The sequence below is a fragment of the Gymnogyps californianus genome, chromosome 1, assembly GCF_018139145.2.
Source record: "Gymnogyps californianus isolate 813 chromosome 1, ASM1813914v2, whole genome shotgun sequence".
NCBI classification, from domain to species: Eukaryota; Metazoa; Chordata; class Aves; order Accipitriformes; family Cathartidae; genus Gymnogyps; species Gymnogyps californianus.
This window is the reverse complement of record NC_059471.1, coordinates 124,284,309-124,298,515: the sequence shown is the minus strand read 5'-3', so window position 1 is coordinate 124,298,515 and position 14,207 is coordinate 124,284,309. Positions and strand designations below refer to the sequence as shown.

The 14,207-nt window shown below is 41.1% G+C and overlaps 1 protein-coding gene across 1 annotated transcript in view; it reads right to left on the bottom strand.

Annotated features, from left to right (window-relative positions):
- Window positions 1-3,285: 3,285 nt before the first annotated feature.
- The window catches only part of IMPG2 (interphotoreceptor matrix proteoglycan 2), a 56,618-nt gene continuing 45,696 nt past the window's right edge, over window positions 3,286-14,207 (bottom strand). The window contains exons 14-21 of the mRNA XM_050912618.1: window positions 12,627-12,951; window positions 10,402-12,158; window positions 9,277-9,496; window positions 7,885-8,095; window positions 5,562-5,750; window positions 5,176-5,374; window positions 4,222-4,301; window positions 3,286-3,329 (exon numbers count right to left, since the gene is read on the bottom strand). Of these exons, the coding sequence (XP_050768575.1) occupies window positions 3,317-3,329; window positions 4,222-4,301; window positions 5,176-5,374; window positions 5,562-5,750; window positions 7,885-8,095; window positions 9,277-9,496; window positions 10,402-12,158; window positions 12,627-12,951 (2,994 nt within the window). The 3' untranslated portion in view covers window positions 3,286-3,316. The remainder of the gene's footprint in view (window positions 3,330-4,221; window positions 4,302-5,175; window positions 5,375-5,561; window positions 5,751-7,884; window positions 8,096-9,276; window positions 9,497-10,401; window positions 12,159-12,626; window positions 12,952-14,207) is intronic.

The window sequence follows — 14,207 nt, the reverse complement described above, 5'->3', positions numbered from 1 at the left end:
AATAGCCAAAAGATATGGAGTAACTGAGTATCTTTTTGCTGGGCAAGGCTCTGTCCTTTGCTAAAAAGCTACCAAATAAAAGGCAAGCACACAGTTCCTGAAATGCTGTCAGTCTTGCAGCTCTGAATGCTGGTTCTCTGTTTGAATTTCCAGCCATGGTAGAATTCTACCACTGTGGACTGGTGCCTTGAGGTGTAAATGGGAAGGCCTTGAGAGACCCCAGAAATAGTATAGGCAGAACTTACGCCCAGTGGTTTTTGCAGTACATGGCACTGTGGTCCAACATGGGTTGCTGTATGCTTGAGATCCTCTGTTAAAGGGGCAGCTGGTAGTGTCATGCAGGACCTCGTTTTCATCTGTGTTTCAAGCCTTGAGGTAGGCCACAGAAGCCGATAGACCTGTCAGTGTTCAGTAAACAATAACTGCTTTTGTCCATGTTCTTGAATTAAGCCAAGTCATCCCAACCTGCACTTTTTCTTTTAGCAAGTGAAAAACTGCAGGTGAACACATAACAAGTACTGCTAGAGTTGTGTACAGAGCTGGGTTGGGGGGGGTGGGGGAGTGGGGTGGTTTATAAGAATTTTTAGAGTTCCTTGCCTTGGATTGGAAAAGTATCAAAGAAAGTAAGTTCATTAAGTCCTCCTTGGCGTGTTGTAAGATGCATCATCAAACAGTTTAGATGAAGAGGTTTGAAGGGAAGTTGTTTGTTTTTAAGACCTCAAGATCACCTAAGAAACAACATGTTTCGGCTCTTTGATTAGAGCTGAAACATCTTCAAAATGGGCAAAGAGCTTAATTGTAAGCAAAGCACTCAATTATGTGCTTTCCAGCGTGAATTTTCAGAATATAGCCTTGCAAGTGATAATGAACTACATCTGGCACTTTTGTTAGCAAAGGATTTTAACAGCTTAACCAACTTTGTTTAAAAAAACCCAGCTTTCTGATCCTACATGCACAAATCATCATGGCTAAGATACCTTCTCTCTTTGTATCAATCTCATAGTCTCTACATTAATTTTATAGAAAAAATATTTTGGAAATATTTTTTTATTGTAGTGAAAATAAGATACCATTATGTTCATATGCATACACACACACAAAGAAAAGATTCACTGTATATACACTGAAATACCTCATACTCAGTGTAACCAAGACTCTCCTCAGCTTGTGCACAGCAAATACTAGAATACCTTTAAAATGCGCCTGATCCCAGCTGCCATCCACTGCTGCGCTTAGCAGGAGCAGCACTGAAGCTATCTCCCAGGGCTGGCAGCCCAGCTGCGCAGAAACGAGTCACAAGCTGAGGCCTACCGAGCCCAGTACTTCTCTACATTGTACAGTTACCATGATCACAAGGCCCTGGTGTAACAGGATGGCTCAGCCGTGCCTGCTGCAGGGGCAGGAGGGAGCGGGCTCTGCCTCAGAAACTCTGGACCAGCTGCTCTGAGAGCCCACTCAGCACGATGGGGTCTCTGGCTCATAACATCTGGTCACAACACTGTTCAGCAGCACCATATTACTTTCTGCTGTCTTGCGTTATGTGGGCTTACAGTGGTTTATGTAAGCATTTCTTTGGCTGTCTTGTGTTAGTTGGGCTTACAGTGGTTTACGTAAGCATTTCTTTGACAGATGTGTGGCTCTGATACCCATTCCCTGCCACTCAAGGCAAGAAGATACCACGCAAGTGATCCAGTGAGGTTCTCCAGAACACAGAGAAGAATTGTATTGAAATATTCACTGGTTTAGCTAAGCTGCCTATAGACAAGTAATTAATTCTCACTACTGCTTAACTCTAAAAAGTATCAGGTGGCTGTTGGCACATGTGGGCCGAGAACTACAGACCTTGTAGAAATAACAAATAACTTGGCCTTGTTTGCTAGCAGAAGCTAATGTGAGACTATTAGTGCCTTAACCCTGACAGCCATGTTAATGCCTTCAACAAGAGACACTGGGTGACTGAACAGAGCCCCAACACACCTTAACATGTAGTCAGAACTCTCTTCATAACTTGAAGATAAAACTCCGTTTCTGTACCTGGGAGGTCCTCACCTCAATTCAGCTATTTTAAAATGCTTCAGGCTGACTTCTTCTGTTTTAGGAATTCTACACTGACTTCCACTAAGCCAAGAATAATCTCATTTTTTCCCTTCCCCATAGGAAAGTGCTGCCATCTACCAAATATGTATGCACTTAAGTACCACAGCCTGATTTTGAAACAGAGCTCATGGCAGGCTATTGCCCAGTTCAGTAAAGAAAATTCAAATATTAGTTGGCTGAATTCAACATTGAGTAAACACTAAATATATTTTTAAAAAGGATGGGCACAAATGCCACTGTAGTATTTCATCATTAAACTACTCATCTTCCTATTTCAAGAATTAAATCCATTATGAAAATAAGCTGGTAGGGAAATACACAACAAATAAATAACGTGTATTAACGTATAAAATATCAAACAAATAGCCTACATACAAAAAAAGTCAATGATAGTCACTTAAGCTTCACAGAACATTTGTATGATAGAAGCCCTTCTGTGCCCCAGCTTGTGTGCCTGTCAGGGACAGCTGGAGAACCAACCATCCTGGCTTTAAAAACACTGTACTGTACTGCAGAAGTACTGCCCCGCCTTGCCGAGGCGCCCCGTGGGGTCACTGACAGGCAGTGGTGATGCTTATTGTTGGGAAGAGCCTTCAGGAGCCCTGCAGGCTCAGTGCTATGTTCTGTTTTGCTAATGCCAGGTGACAAAATATACATCAGGCATCTGTACAAAAGAACAATTTTTCCAGTGAGGTTATGTTTGTGTTTATAATGGGAATGCTTTAAAATAATGCTAACGTAATTCTAGCACAACAGTTCTCCCCTACAAATCATTCGCATGCAAACCAAGATTTCTTTCCACTAGTGCTTTATACCTGTGAAATCGCTACAGTAGCCTCCAGTGAGGGGATAAATGCCAGACAGGGACTTTAAATGTGTATTTTATTTTGGTTGTGCATTTATCTTCTCTTACCTGAGGAGATTTTTTTGTGTTGGTATACCAACTTTCACTGTCTGTTTCAGAGTTAAAGAAAAATGAACTTTCATAACCTCTGCCACTTCTGATCTCACCTCTTAAAAATGTCACTTTACACAGAAAAGCCAGAAGTAATTGAGATAAACAGACATCTGTACATTTTAGCCATTCATTTAGAAAACATCTGTATCCATCCATGCAACGTTAAGACTATGAGTAACTTTGCAGTTACATCTGAGCCCATTGCTATGGCAACAAGGTAGTCTTTCTCTCCCACATGCATTCTCCTGATTTCTTTTTTTCTTAAAGCAGCTTCCTGAAATGAAAAACAGAGAAGCAATGATTAAGTTAGTCTCTTTCAAACATTGGATTCAAGGCTTATATGAGGCAGTCCTTACTACTTTCCAGCTGTGGAAAATTTAGACGCTGATCCTTTTCAAGATGAAAAAATGAACAACTGACATGGAAAAATGTGAACTGCTGTTATTTTCAATTAAAAAAAAAAGTATAGTTGATGATCTTGGAACACAAGATTTTTGCTACTGTAGCTATTTTTAATAGGATCCCAAGGAATTGTACTACAGTATCTTTCAAACTAACCCAGCTAGCTGTAATTTGCTGCTTGCTACCATGAGAGTACAGTTCATAAGAGTGTGTATGTTAATAATTAATTCCTTGATGGCCTTTTTCACAGTTAGCTTTCATCAAAGCACGCAGCTCAGCTTGGTTAATTGTTTAGAATTGTAAGCTTTCTATTATGGTAGGTGCCCCATACCAGAGAGGATTGTACTAGTGATCTGTTGGGTTCTGGTTAGCTGCCAAGTCTTGAGAACTCAAGATAAACTAACATGCTTTTTAAATTTCTATTTTAAATAGAACACTAGGCGATACTAACTACACTGGAAGAGTTAAGAAGGTTCTATCTGTGCTTTCAAGGACCTAAATTGATGTCAGTGCTTCTCTGACACCCGTTAACTTTGGGATTCCTCTTCACTGCTTTTAACATACCTTCTGGGGCTATCTACTTTTGACACTGATTATTTTAAGTACTTTAAAAGGGTTGAACGTCTTCAGAAATAATGTTGAAGTCTTAACCTCTACTGTCCCAGCATTTCTAGACCCTTTATATGAAAAATACAGTAATGTAGTAAAAGCCACGTGAGAAAACATTAAAGGAGTTAGTTATCCAGACAAGACATTTCACTCACATTTGATGCTGCCTAACAAACTCTGCAAACTGACGGTCTTTAGCGTAGAGCTCTATAATTCGAATTCTGTCCTGAATTTCCTAGAATACAAGAAACACAATTCTAAGTACATAATAGAAATTAGAATACTACTGAAATAACTGACTTCTGTTTTATTGAACATAAAACTCCTATGCTTTGCTATTTCAAGGAGTAGAGCTTGAAGTTGGGCACTCCAATACTAAAATTCTTCTTTATGCCTTTTTTTTTTTTTTTAAGTGAAGCACTTCATTGGAATCCAGTAATACTTTACTTTTAAATCAAACCCAGGGTTTGGACAGTGTGGCATTTCAACAGGCTTTATCAAAACCATTTATCTCTTATAGATACTTTGCCTACAAGCCCAGCTGCAGGCTGGATTCACACCTCTCAGTTGCTTAAGGATCTGTGGTTAGGTCCTGGATGTAAACCCCTTCTCTTTAGCCTTCTAGAGTAAACCCTGGATACTGTGTATACAGGAAGAAAGGAGAAGGATGTGATCTAACTTGCAGGTTATAGAAAGACCTCAACTTTACAGAAAAAAAGAGAGACACTAAAAAGGCCTGGATGTGCCAGGTTTTCACTCTATAACTACTCTTACATAAGGTAGTTGGCATTAAAAGCTAAAGGCTGTGTCAAGCAATACAGCAAACCTCCCCAGCTCCCGTGAAGTTACTTAAGCAGTCAGCTCCTTTATCACGTGAAATTCATTACAGGTCAGAACACAACCATTCCTTTCTCTATACCTAATAGCAAGCAGGGAAGGAAATCCTTTCTCTCTTCTCTTAAATAGTTGCAGCAGCCATAGTTGCAACTTGTTTATCTAGAGCATAGACACTGGGGAAAGATTGGGCCCACCTCTCAGGTTACAAGTGTGGAATAAGTTTATTGTTCACATGATCTTTTCCATGCCACTATGAAAACAAGGTCATTTACCTCCTTAGTAAGCTCACTGTTTTCATAAATGTGCCTGATCTCTTCACTGCTGTAGTCTGTGGATGTCTCTGCACTGGTAGAACTGTAGGATGTTAGCTGAGGGTATCTCCGGTAATAATGGCTGTAGCCAGTCGTATCACTTTCATACATGGGGTTGTATTTAACTGCGTTCTCAATGGACGAGAGGCTGTCACCCTGCCTGGGGGAGCAATAAACAAACTGTGAGCCTCTCTGCAGCCTGGAAGGGCAGCAGATAGATTTAGGAAGCCTGGCATTTGGAGGCGCCTGTACATCCTGTTGCTTGTCAACTGTGTGATATGAGACTTACGACAGAATTATCCTTATTGTAGCAGACATGTTTTAAAATATTAGATGGTGTCACTTACCCTTGTGAGTCCTCGGTGTCGCTCTTTGTGTACTGGTCTCGAAGGGTCCTGGCCAAGAAGAAGACGACAGCAGACGCCACAAGCAGGAATCCTGCCACAGAAGCAATTGCAATACCCACAACCAGTGGCTCAGATACGTATTCTTCACAGTGCTCCCCTCTGTACCACCAGTTCTCTCCCACACGACACCTGCAACAAAGAAACATGGGGAAATTAAACACCAGCAAAAGCTTTGGTTAATGTAAATGTATTTAACTTCCTGTTATGAACCTTTGCATGTTCAAGCACCAACTTTCTTTTATTATTATTGTGAACAGCCTTTTTCGTATAGAATCGTTTGGGTTGGAAGGGACCTTTAAAGGTCATCTAGTCCAACCCCTCTCCAATGAGCAGGGACATCTTCAACTAGAGCAGGTTGCTCAGAGCCCCGTCCAACCTGGCCTTGAACACTTCCAGGAATGGGGCATCCACAACCTCTCTGGGCAACCTGTTCCAGTGCCTCACCACCCTCGTCGTAAAAAACTTCTTCCTTATATCTAGTCTGAATCTACCCTCCGGCAGCTTAAAACCATTACTCCTTGTCCTATCACAACCAGCCCTACTAAAAAGTCTGTCCCCATCTTTCTTATAAGCCCCCTTTAAGTATTGAAAGGCTGGAGTAAGGTCTCCCCGGAGCCTTCTCTTCTCCAGGCTGAACAATCCCAATTACTGAATTGAGTGATGACAGGTAAAATAATAAAAGGATAATGCATTTGTGATGGAAAAAGCCTGTGGTTTTTGCAATTTAGAGTACCCTGTGATGTGTTAAAACTGGAAGGGGTTTAGACTAAGTAAAAAGTTAATGCCTTGCTTGAACCTTGCACGTGACATATCAAACACTGTAAAGGCAGAAAGCAGTTCTCTTAATCATATTGTAATGTAAATACAAGTGAAGGTGTATAAACAAGCAGAATGTTTATATTGTAGTGAACTCCACAATGGTTAGTTAAATAAATATATGAAATAAATGACTAGAAAGAAGATTGTGTCCAATATTGTATCTTTGGAATGGCTGCTCAAAACAGCATTCAGTATTTCTTCCTTGCTGCAGTTTTGAACATGAGAACTTTAATGTTAATACTGACTTTAAATATACCGGTAAAAATAACATATTTGCATTATGTGTGTTTGGGAGTTCTTGCTATAAAAATTCAAGGAATTGTAAGGTATTGTGACCACTCAAAGCAATGAACCTTATTAATAAGCAACATCGGTAAATTAAGTCTTCTAACATAAATATCTGAAATAGTTTCTGAAAGTAGTAAGCAATACTGAATTTTTCAGAAAGTTGTTAATAAATACTGGCCGGAGCATGCTTGAGTTCAGATACTTGCCTGCTTCTAATTAACACTATTATGCAAACATGATAAAATTTATACTACATCTGAGATAGTATCCATTTTTGTAGCTTTAAAAACATTTTTATCTTTCCTGTTAACTGCTAGGACTCTAGGATTAACTGCTAGGACTTTAGAGATGTTCTAGGTAAGCTTTTTAAAAAAAAAAAAATCACCTAAGTAACAAAAATAATAACTACTAGTATTCGTATTCTTTTTTGCAATAAGTCTCCTACCTTTTATTGATAGGTATATTTTGTTTTTAAAAATACTGTTACATTGCTTGAAAAGGAAAAAATTAAGTGCAATGTCACAGTGAGTATCGATTTGTCTATATCTTGTACTAAGTCTTTTCCACTACCTGTGGAAAATGCATCTGTATCTTTTTAAAAGCAAAAATTTGAACCAGGGGGCCTGTGCCTTGATCTTTTTATGAACCACACATGATTTTTCCCAAATCGCCAATGATTTACTTTTCTGACTTTTTCTTAACCAAGAGCACTATTTTTAATATATTTATGCTGTATGAATATGCCTTTCATTTTTGTGATGGAATTAACTCTCATATGCTTTATGACATTATCTAACACTTCGCTGCTTGAGAAAACCTCTGGAGATAAACTCTGTCCCCAAAGGTCAATGAAGGTGATTTGAATAACTGAGTATGTTCCATTACTACCATTTTTCCTAGTTAGTTTTATTTCCTGATGTTTCTGTTCTATTAAAGAAATTTGTTGCTGCCTCATTTCCGATATACACATAGGAAAACAAACGTTAATATTGGGACCTCCACTCAGCAGCATAACATGAATGATAATCATTATCATCTCACTTGTTACACATTATCTTACGGAGTTTTGCACAAATCTTGTAGAATGCTACAACAGAGGAGACGACAAGGGTTTTTCATACAGGAAGCACATACTTCAAACAGCAGGATGACCTACCTACAGATGGCCCCTTGCCCAGGGCTTATGTCGCACTTCCCGTCATTCAGGCAAAAGTTTGGCTGCAGATTACAAACGCTATTGCATGGCAGCCCGTCGATGCTTAGGTAGCCAGGATTGCAGACGCACTCAGCTTCCCCACTCCAGCGATTTACTAAGCATTCAGAGAACTCATTGCAGGCCTGGAACTTGCAGGGATCTGCTTGCTCACCTGAGAAGACACAGCAGAAAATATTAATGATAGAGGAGAATCTTAACTGCACCAAAGCGCTGGCTGTCTGCTGCCGTTGTCTCTAATGGTCTCTTAGTTAAAAGAATCCACAAAAATCTAGCACATGTCTTTTCTGACTAACAAAAGGTTCTGCTAAGGTGAACAAGCACTAGGAGGTGTTCCTCTGTCTGCACAGTGCATGTCAGTGGTATGGCTAAGACCACCCAAGAAGCCAATCGAAAAAGCAAGTATAAAGTGGGTTTTTTCCTACTGGAACGTGCAGTACCTCAGATGTTCTCTGTCTGCTGGAACTATATTTTGTAAATGAGTAAAACACAGCTGATCTCCAGTATTTCTTGTTACAGGAAACCTAGGCAGCGTACAGGGAAGAGCAAGGGGACTTCGGGCACCCACCACCTACTGTGGGGGGATTTGCCTTTTTGTCTGCAAGGAACACAAGCTTGTGGCATTTGAGATATCTCATTTGTATCAAGCTTCAGAGGGCTGGCATACAGTTAAATGATCAAAATCAGAAGATTTGTCATGCTAATTAGACCATCTTTGTAAGAGCCACCTCAGAAGAACAGCTACCATTTGCCAACAGGTCAGGACTGTTATTTTTCTCCAACCTTAAAACAGGAAATATTTCTGAGTTGCTTATATGGTAAACTACTGGCTAACTTGGACAGGGAAAAAACTTTCTCCCTGTATCAGAGGAGTGAACTAAGAGGGCCTGTAACTTTTTACTGCAACCAAGACCTTACCACAAGAGTGAGGCAGCAGCTGTTACCTGTGCAGATGCCCACCTGGCAGCTAAACTGGCTACCACCTGGGGGACTAACCACATGCACCACTGTTCTTGCTGACCAGCCTTCCCCCTCACTCCCCAGTGAAAGTGCAGTGGCATTATATAGAGTATTACATGAGCCAATTTTGTCCCCATACTTCTATATGGGCCCTATATAGTTTGCTCAGTCTGGGTCCCACTTTGATTTTCATCTGTTTAGTCCCCTAACAGATTTTTATTTGTTTGTTTGAACTCTGTGAAAGACTGTCCTTCTAAAGCCCAGCCTGTGAAACGTAGTGGGCAGTCTCTGAGCCGCTGGGATCCTTAGTAAGTTCTTAAAGCAGAAGTTGCTCTAAATCCCTTGCTCTAAACTGCATTTCCCTGCCATCCTTACCCGATTCCACATCCAGGGAGTATTTATCGATAGCCAGGTTCATGGTGTGATACGCAGTGTTGCAGAAGTCTTCCAGGATCATGTACACAGCGTTGGTGACGTTCCGAGGCACAGGTTTGGCAAATTTCATTCGACTGTTCACCACAATGCTGCCATTTCTGAAGTTCAGGATTTCCAGATTCTGGAAGCCCGTCAGATTTGACTGAAGGTAGGGCACCAGCTGCAACATGGGGGACATGACAGAAAAGCTGAATCTTTGAATCTCTACTCAAGCCAGTTGCACTGTTATTGCATCAGACAGCGGGAGTCTGAAGTATTTTATCCAAATCTCACAGCAAGGGCATTAAAACTTTACCCAATTGAGGCCCGTGCCGGCAGCCTGCGAGGAGCCCGAGTACTTCAGACAGTTAAGAGTATACCAATTTGCAGACAGTTTCCCCAAATCTATGATTCAGAAATACAGTTCTCGGGACATACATAGTGCTCTCCCCTGAATCTAAGCACCAGGCATATTCTCCATTTCACAGGGCATTTCCTTCAAGCACGTCCCCCTTCCCTCTCTCTCCTTTGCTCCCTTCGTCTCTCACAACAAAATGTTCACTTTAGTCAGGAGAGGGGAATTTCCTGGTTAAAATTTGACAATTGTTGCTGTATAACTCCTGTGAGGCTTTGCTAGCCATCAATCAGTTTAGGAACAGCTTACTTCCCTGAACTACCTCTTACTTAGGATGGGTTGAATGTGTGGCAGAAAAGTTACCTCATCACAGCCTCAATTCACTTACTTCTCTCTCCCTACAGACTAAATACAGAGCACTCTGGAAGCAAGTAAGGGGAGTGTCGTCGTGACTTCAGCTACACTGCTACATTTATTGACGCCAGCAGAGCATCCGGCCCATAGCGCTAAAAAGTTACGCTTTAGAGAGACTACTGACTGAATAAAGGACAAGCAACACACACACACACACACACCCATTTCCAGACAGAATTTTCCCATGGAGGGACATGAATAATATCTGTAAACACCAGTCTTGAGTTGCTCTCTGCAAAAGAGAGCCAACAAACCATTATTTACCAACAATTTTTGTCTATCTGGTAATGGACATTTAGCATAGAAGTGATTCTTACCAGTTCCAAGAATCGCTGCTCCAAAGCTTTGTATTCAGGGGAGTTTTTATTAAACAGGTCCTCTGAAAACATCATGTTGGTAACCCGAAGACTGAAAAACACAACTAGAGCTCGTGATGGGACAGGAGTACTACTGCGATTTTCATGTGTGGCCCAAGCCACACTGGCCATCTCTGTGGACTGGACATGAGTTGTTAGCTCCACGTGACTTTCAGTCATGCTCCTTCCCTCCTCAGTCAGCTCAGGAGAAAAGCGGACAGTGCTCACACGATCCAGGTCCACTGAAACATCCAGGACTCTTGTTGTTTCATCTCCCAGCTTTGTTGAGGTAGCCACAGACGATGACGCTGTGGATCCCACAGGAGGGAGATGGGATGGAAGCTCAACAGTGCTTGTTGTTACACTCATCGTTACATAAGAGTTCATAGCAGTGCTGGAGCTCATGGAAACATGCGTGTCATGGTCTGTACCACTCTGTCCAGCAAAGCCCTGTAGAACAGTGGTCTGATCTGTTACAGAAGGAACTGCAGTTGAAACTTCAGTGGCAGCTGGCGTTGCTGATCGCACTGTCTGATCTAATGAGTTTTCTAGTGCTCTGTCAGTAGGCCAAACATCAGCTGGTTTCTTCACTGCTGATCCAGTAGTGCCTTGGCCTGCCAATGATGAATCTAGGGTTTGCTGCTCTTCTGTGGAAGCATCAGTGTTTACCATGGAAGCATCAGGGTTTACCGTGGAAGGATCTGCAGTCAGAATGGTTTCTGAAGAGCTTGTGCCCAAGTGGCCTATTGTAGCAGCTTCAGTTACATCTGCCTGCTCCACTGTGAATAGTTCTTCTACCGTTGTCCTGTCTTCATTTTGATGTTCAGCTGCTTCAGAAATGATGTTCTGACCTACACCAGACTCTTTAGGTTGCTCCATACTGACGGTCCCTGTAGATGTAAGGAGACTATCTTCCACAGACAGACCTGTATTGTGCGGTGAGACAGGGGCCTCTCCAGTTGGCATGTCTACAAAGGAATGGTCCACTGAAGGCTCCAAAACCAACGATGGTTTAACAAAAGAAGAATCATACATGCCCAGTGTTTCTGTCTGTGTAGATGGTTCCACAGATGATGGCTCTTCTGTCTGTAACAGAGGTACCTGCTGACTTGTAGTCTCTGGAAAGACAAATATTTCAGACTCATCGAGGAGATCTTCTTTTATATTGGCCATACCTTCATTCTCATCTTTGGAAGGATCATCTAATTTATTCCTAGAGTTAAGAATATAGTCTAAGATCACGCCTTCAGGAATATCTTCAGTTCTGATTAACAAAGACTCATTGTCATCTTCAAGCCAGCTATCAGGACCAGGGTAGAAAACTGGTTCCAGTGTTGCCTCTTCCCAAGGCCAAATACTTGATTCCATTTCTTTTCCTGAACCATCAAAAGCTGAACCAGACCCATCATCGTATATAACTCTATCTCCAAGATATATATCAGTTTCATCTTCCATAGGGTGTACTTCCAAGGGAAAATGAATTTCTTCCACAGACTCATGCAACACAGACTCTGCATTGTTACTGCCTGCAGGACTACCTTGAGTTATTTCTTCCTTCTCAGCAGATACTGTTTCTTTAATATCAGTCTCTATGACTGATGAAGAGGCCACTGTTGGTGCAGAAAGCAGAGGAACTGCATAATCATCTGTAGATAGAAGTTCTTTAGGCACAAGGTGAGGAGGACTTGAAGGCAAAAGGTCTTCAGATAGACCAGTATCTTCAAACACTAAAAATAAAAATAAATTTCCAATTAGCTGTTGTTTATGATAAAGTGTCAAATTACATTCATTTTATTGTCTGTAGATCTGTATTCAGGATGTTTCCCGTGATATATCCTGGCCTTTGCATGCCAAAGTCAGAAGGACCCCTGTTGACCTCTCCCACTTTTCATTCAGATATTCTATGGGCCAAGTCAAGATACACGAAAATACTTCTGTGCAATGAAACAAGTATCATGTGCATACCATTTCCTGAAGGGATAAACAGGCATTATTAGCTGTTACAAACATTTTACCTTAGCATATTGTTCTTGGATACATGCACACAGGAAAGGTAAAAACTATCAGAGAAAGGTATCCAATTTTTTAGACCTTTCTGAAAAGTCATTTTGGTGAACTATACCTTTGGTGAGTATCAGGAAACACTGGCATCCAAATTTAAGCTTCAGTCAATGGCATTAACTTACCATCTAAAGAAGTGGGGGCTGAAAGCCATTCCAGAGAGTCCACAGAATCACGCTCTAACATTGGTGCAGTGACCAAATGAGGAGTCCGATTCCCATCCTCTAAATTCAGCCCATCAGGCAAAGAAGTGACGTCAGCCTCTGAAGAGAGAGGAGCTTCAGGTGCCAAGCTGGCCTCAGAGTCCAGATTTTCTGGTCTTGGCCGGATTTCATTGTCATTGGACTGTTCGCTATCTGAAGTGGAATCTGGTTTAGCGAAATCAAAGGGCAAGGTATTGCTGACAGTTGATTCATCTGCTGAAGGCCGTTCAGCCAAATAGGTGCTGTCCTGGAACATAAACCCACTATTAATATTTCCACTATTACAGGGGAAGCATTGGCTGTCTGCGTTGGGCTGAACACACAGAGGGTGTTAACAGCAGCCAACAGCAAAATCTGCTACTACTGCCTCTGTGAGTAAGTAATGCACAGCAGCAGGAGGGGCCAAACGGGGAGGACTGGCAAATATATACCCTTTGCTAATCACGTGCAGTGTACATGTAAAATGCGCATCCTTGTGACATACATTTCATGTCCAGTCATGTCCACTAAAAAGGGAAAGAATTGTTCAGATTGTTTGGAGTGCAGCTCCACTTATGGTATTAAGAGATTTACCATCTATACCTACCCCATCTCCTTTCCTTTTCTTTACTGAAAAAATGGATCTGTCCGTTTCTAATTAAATCAAAGATAAATGCGCACAGTACTGCCTGCCTTCCTAAAGCATGAAGAGGTCTTAACAGCTATTATTCATCAGCTACATAATCAATACAGTAATTATAATATTATAGTTACTATGATACATAAAACAGTTTAGAAACTGAACTTGAATCTATGCATGCCCTGTGGTCATTTATTGCTATCTTTTAGTACGTGGGTATGAGAACCCAGGAGGGAAACAAAGACCATAATGTAAAGAAGAGCGTTTAGAACCTGGAATAACTTTAGTCTCAAAGCCGAGATGCCTGTGCAGAAAAAAAATATATCAGCAGTAATGATGAACAAAGAGTGTGCACAATGAATTTGCGAATTGTTTGAAACGTGAAAAAAGAACGTGTTTTTAAATCTCCAATTTGCACACCATTTACTTACTACTCCATACCCCAATCGTTATTTGGTTTACAGTTAGAATACTTAGCACATTTCATCTTTGAATATTAATCCACTACCACGGTGTCTCATGAGGTAATTATATTGGGAAAAACCAATGAAGAGATTAAGTTATTTGGTCAAGGCTACAAAAGCAAGCTGACTGCCTAAAACTCAGGAATTAGTGCTTCACATGGACACCTGCCCACATATCAATGCTGTGCAATAGTTCGATACGGACAAAAAAAACCCTTGGGGTATGAAAAACTGCCAAACAATTTCAAGAAGCAGCAATTTACTAAGGACTAACCAATTGCTGATGGTGACTAGTAAAGTTAAATGGGCAGTGGACACAGGTTTCTGTAATACGTATTACAGTTCAAAACCATTTTAACCATTTCTGTAGCTCACCATTCCTGTCTAATCTCTTTCTTTTACTTGACCAGCATGAATAAC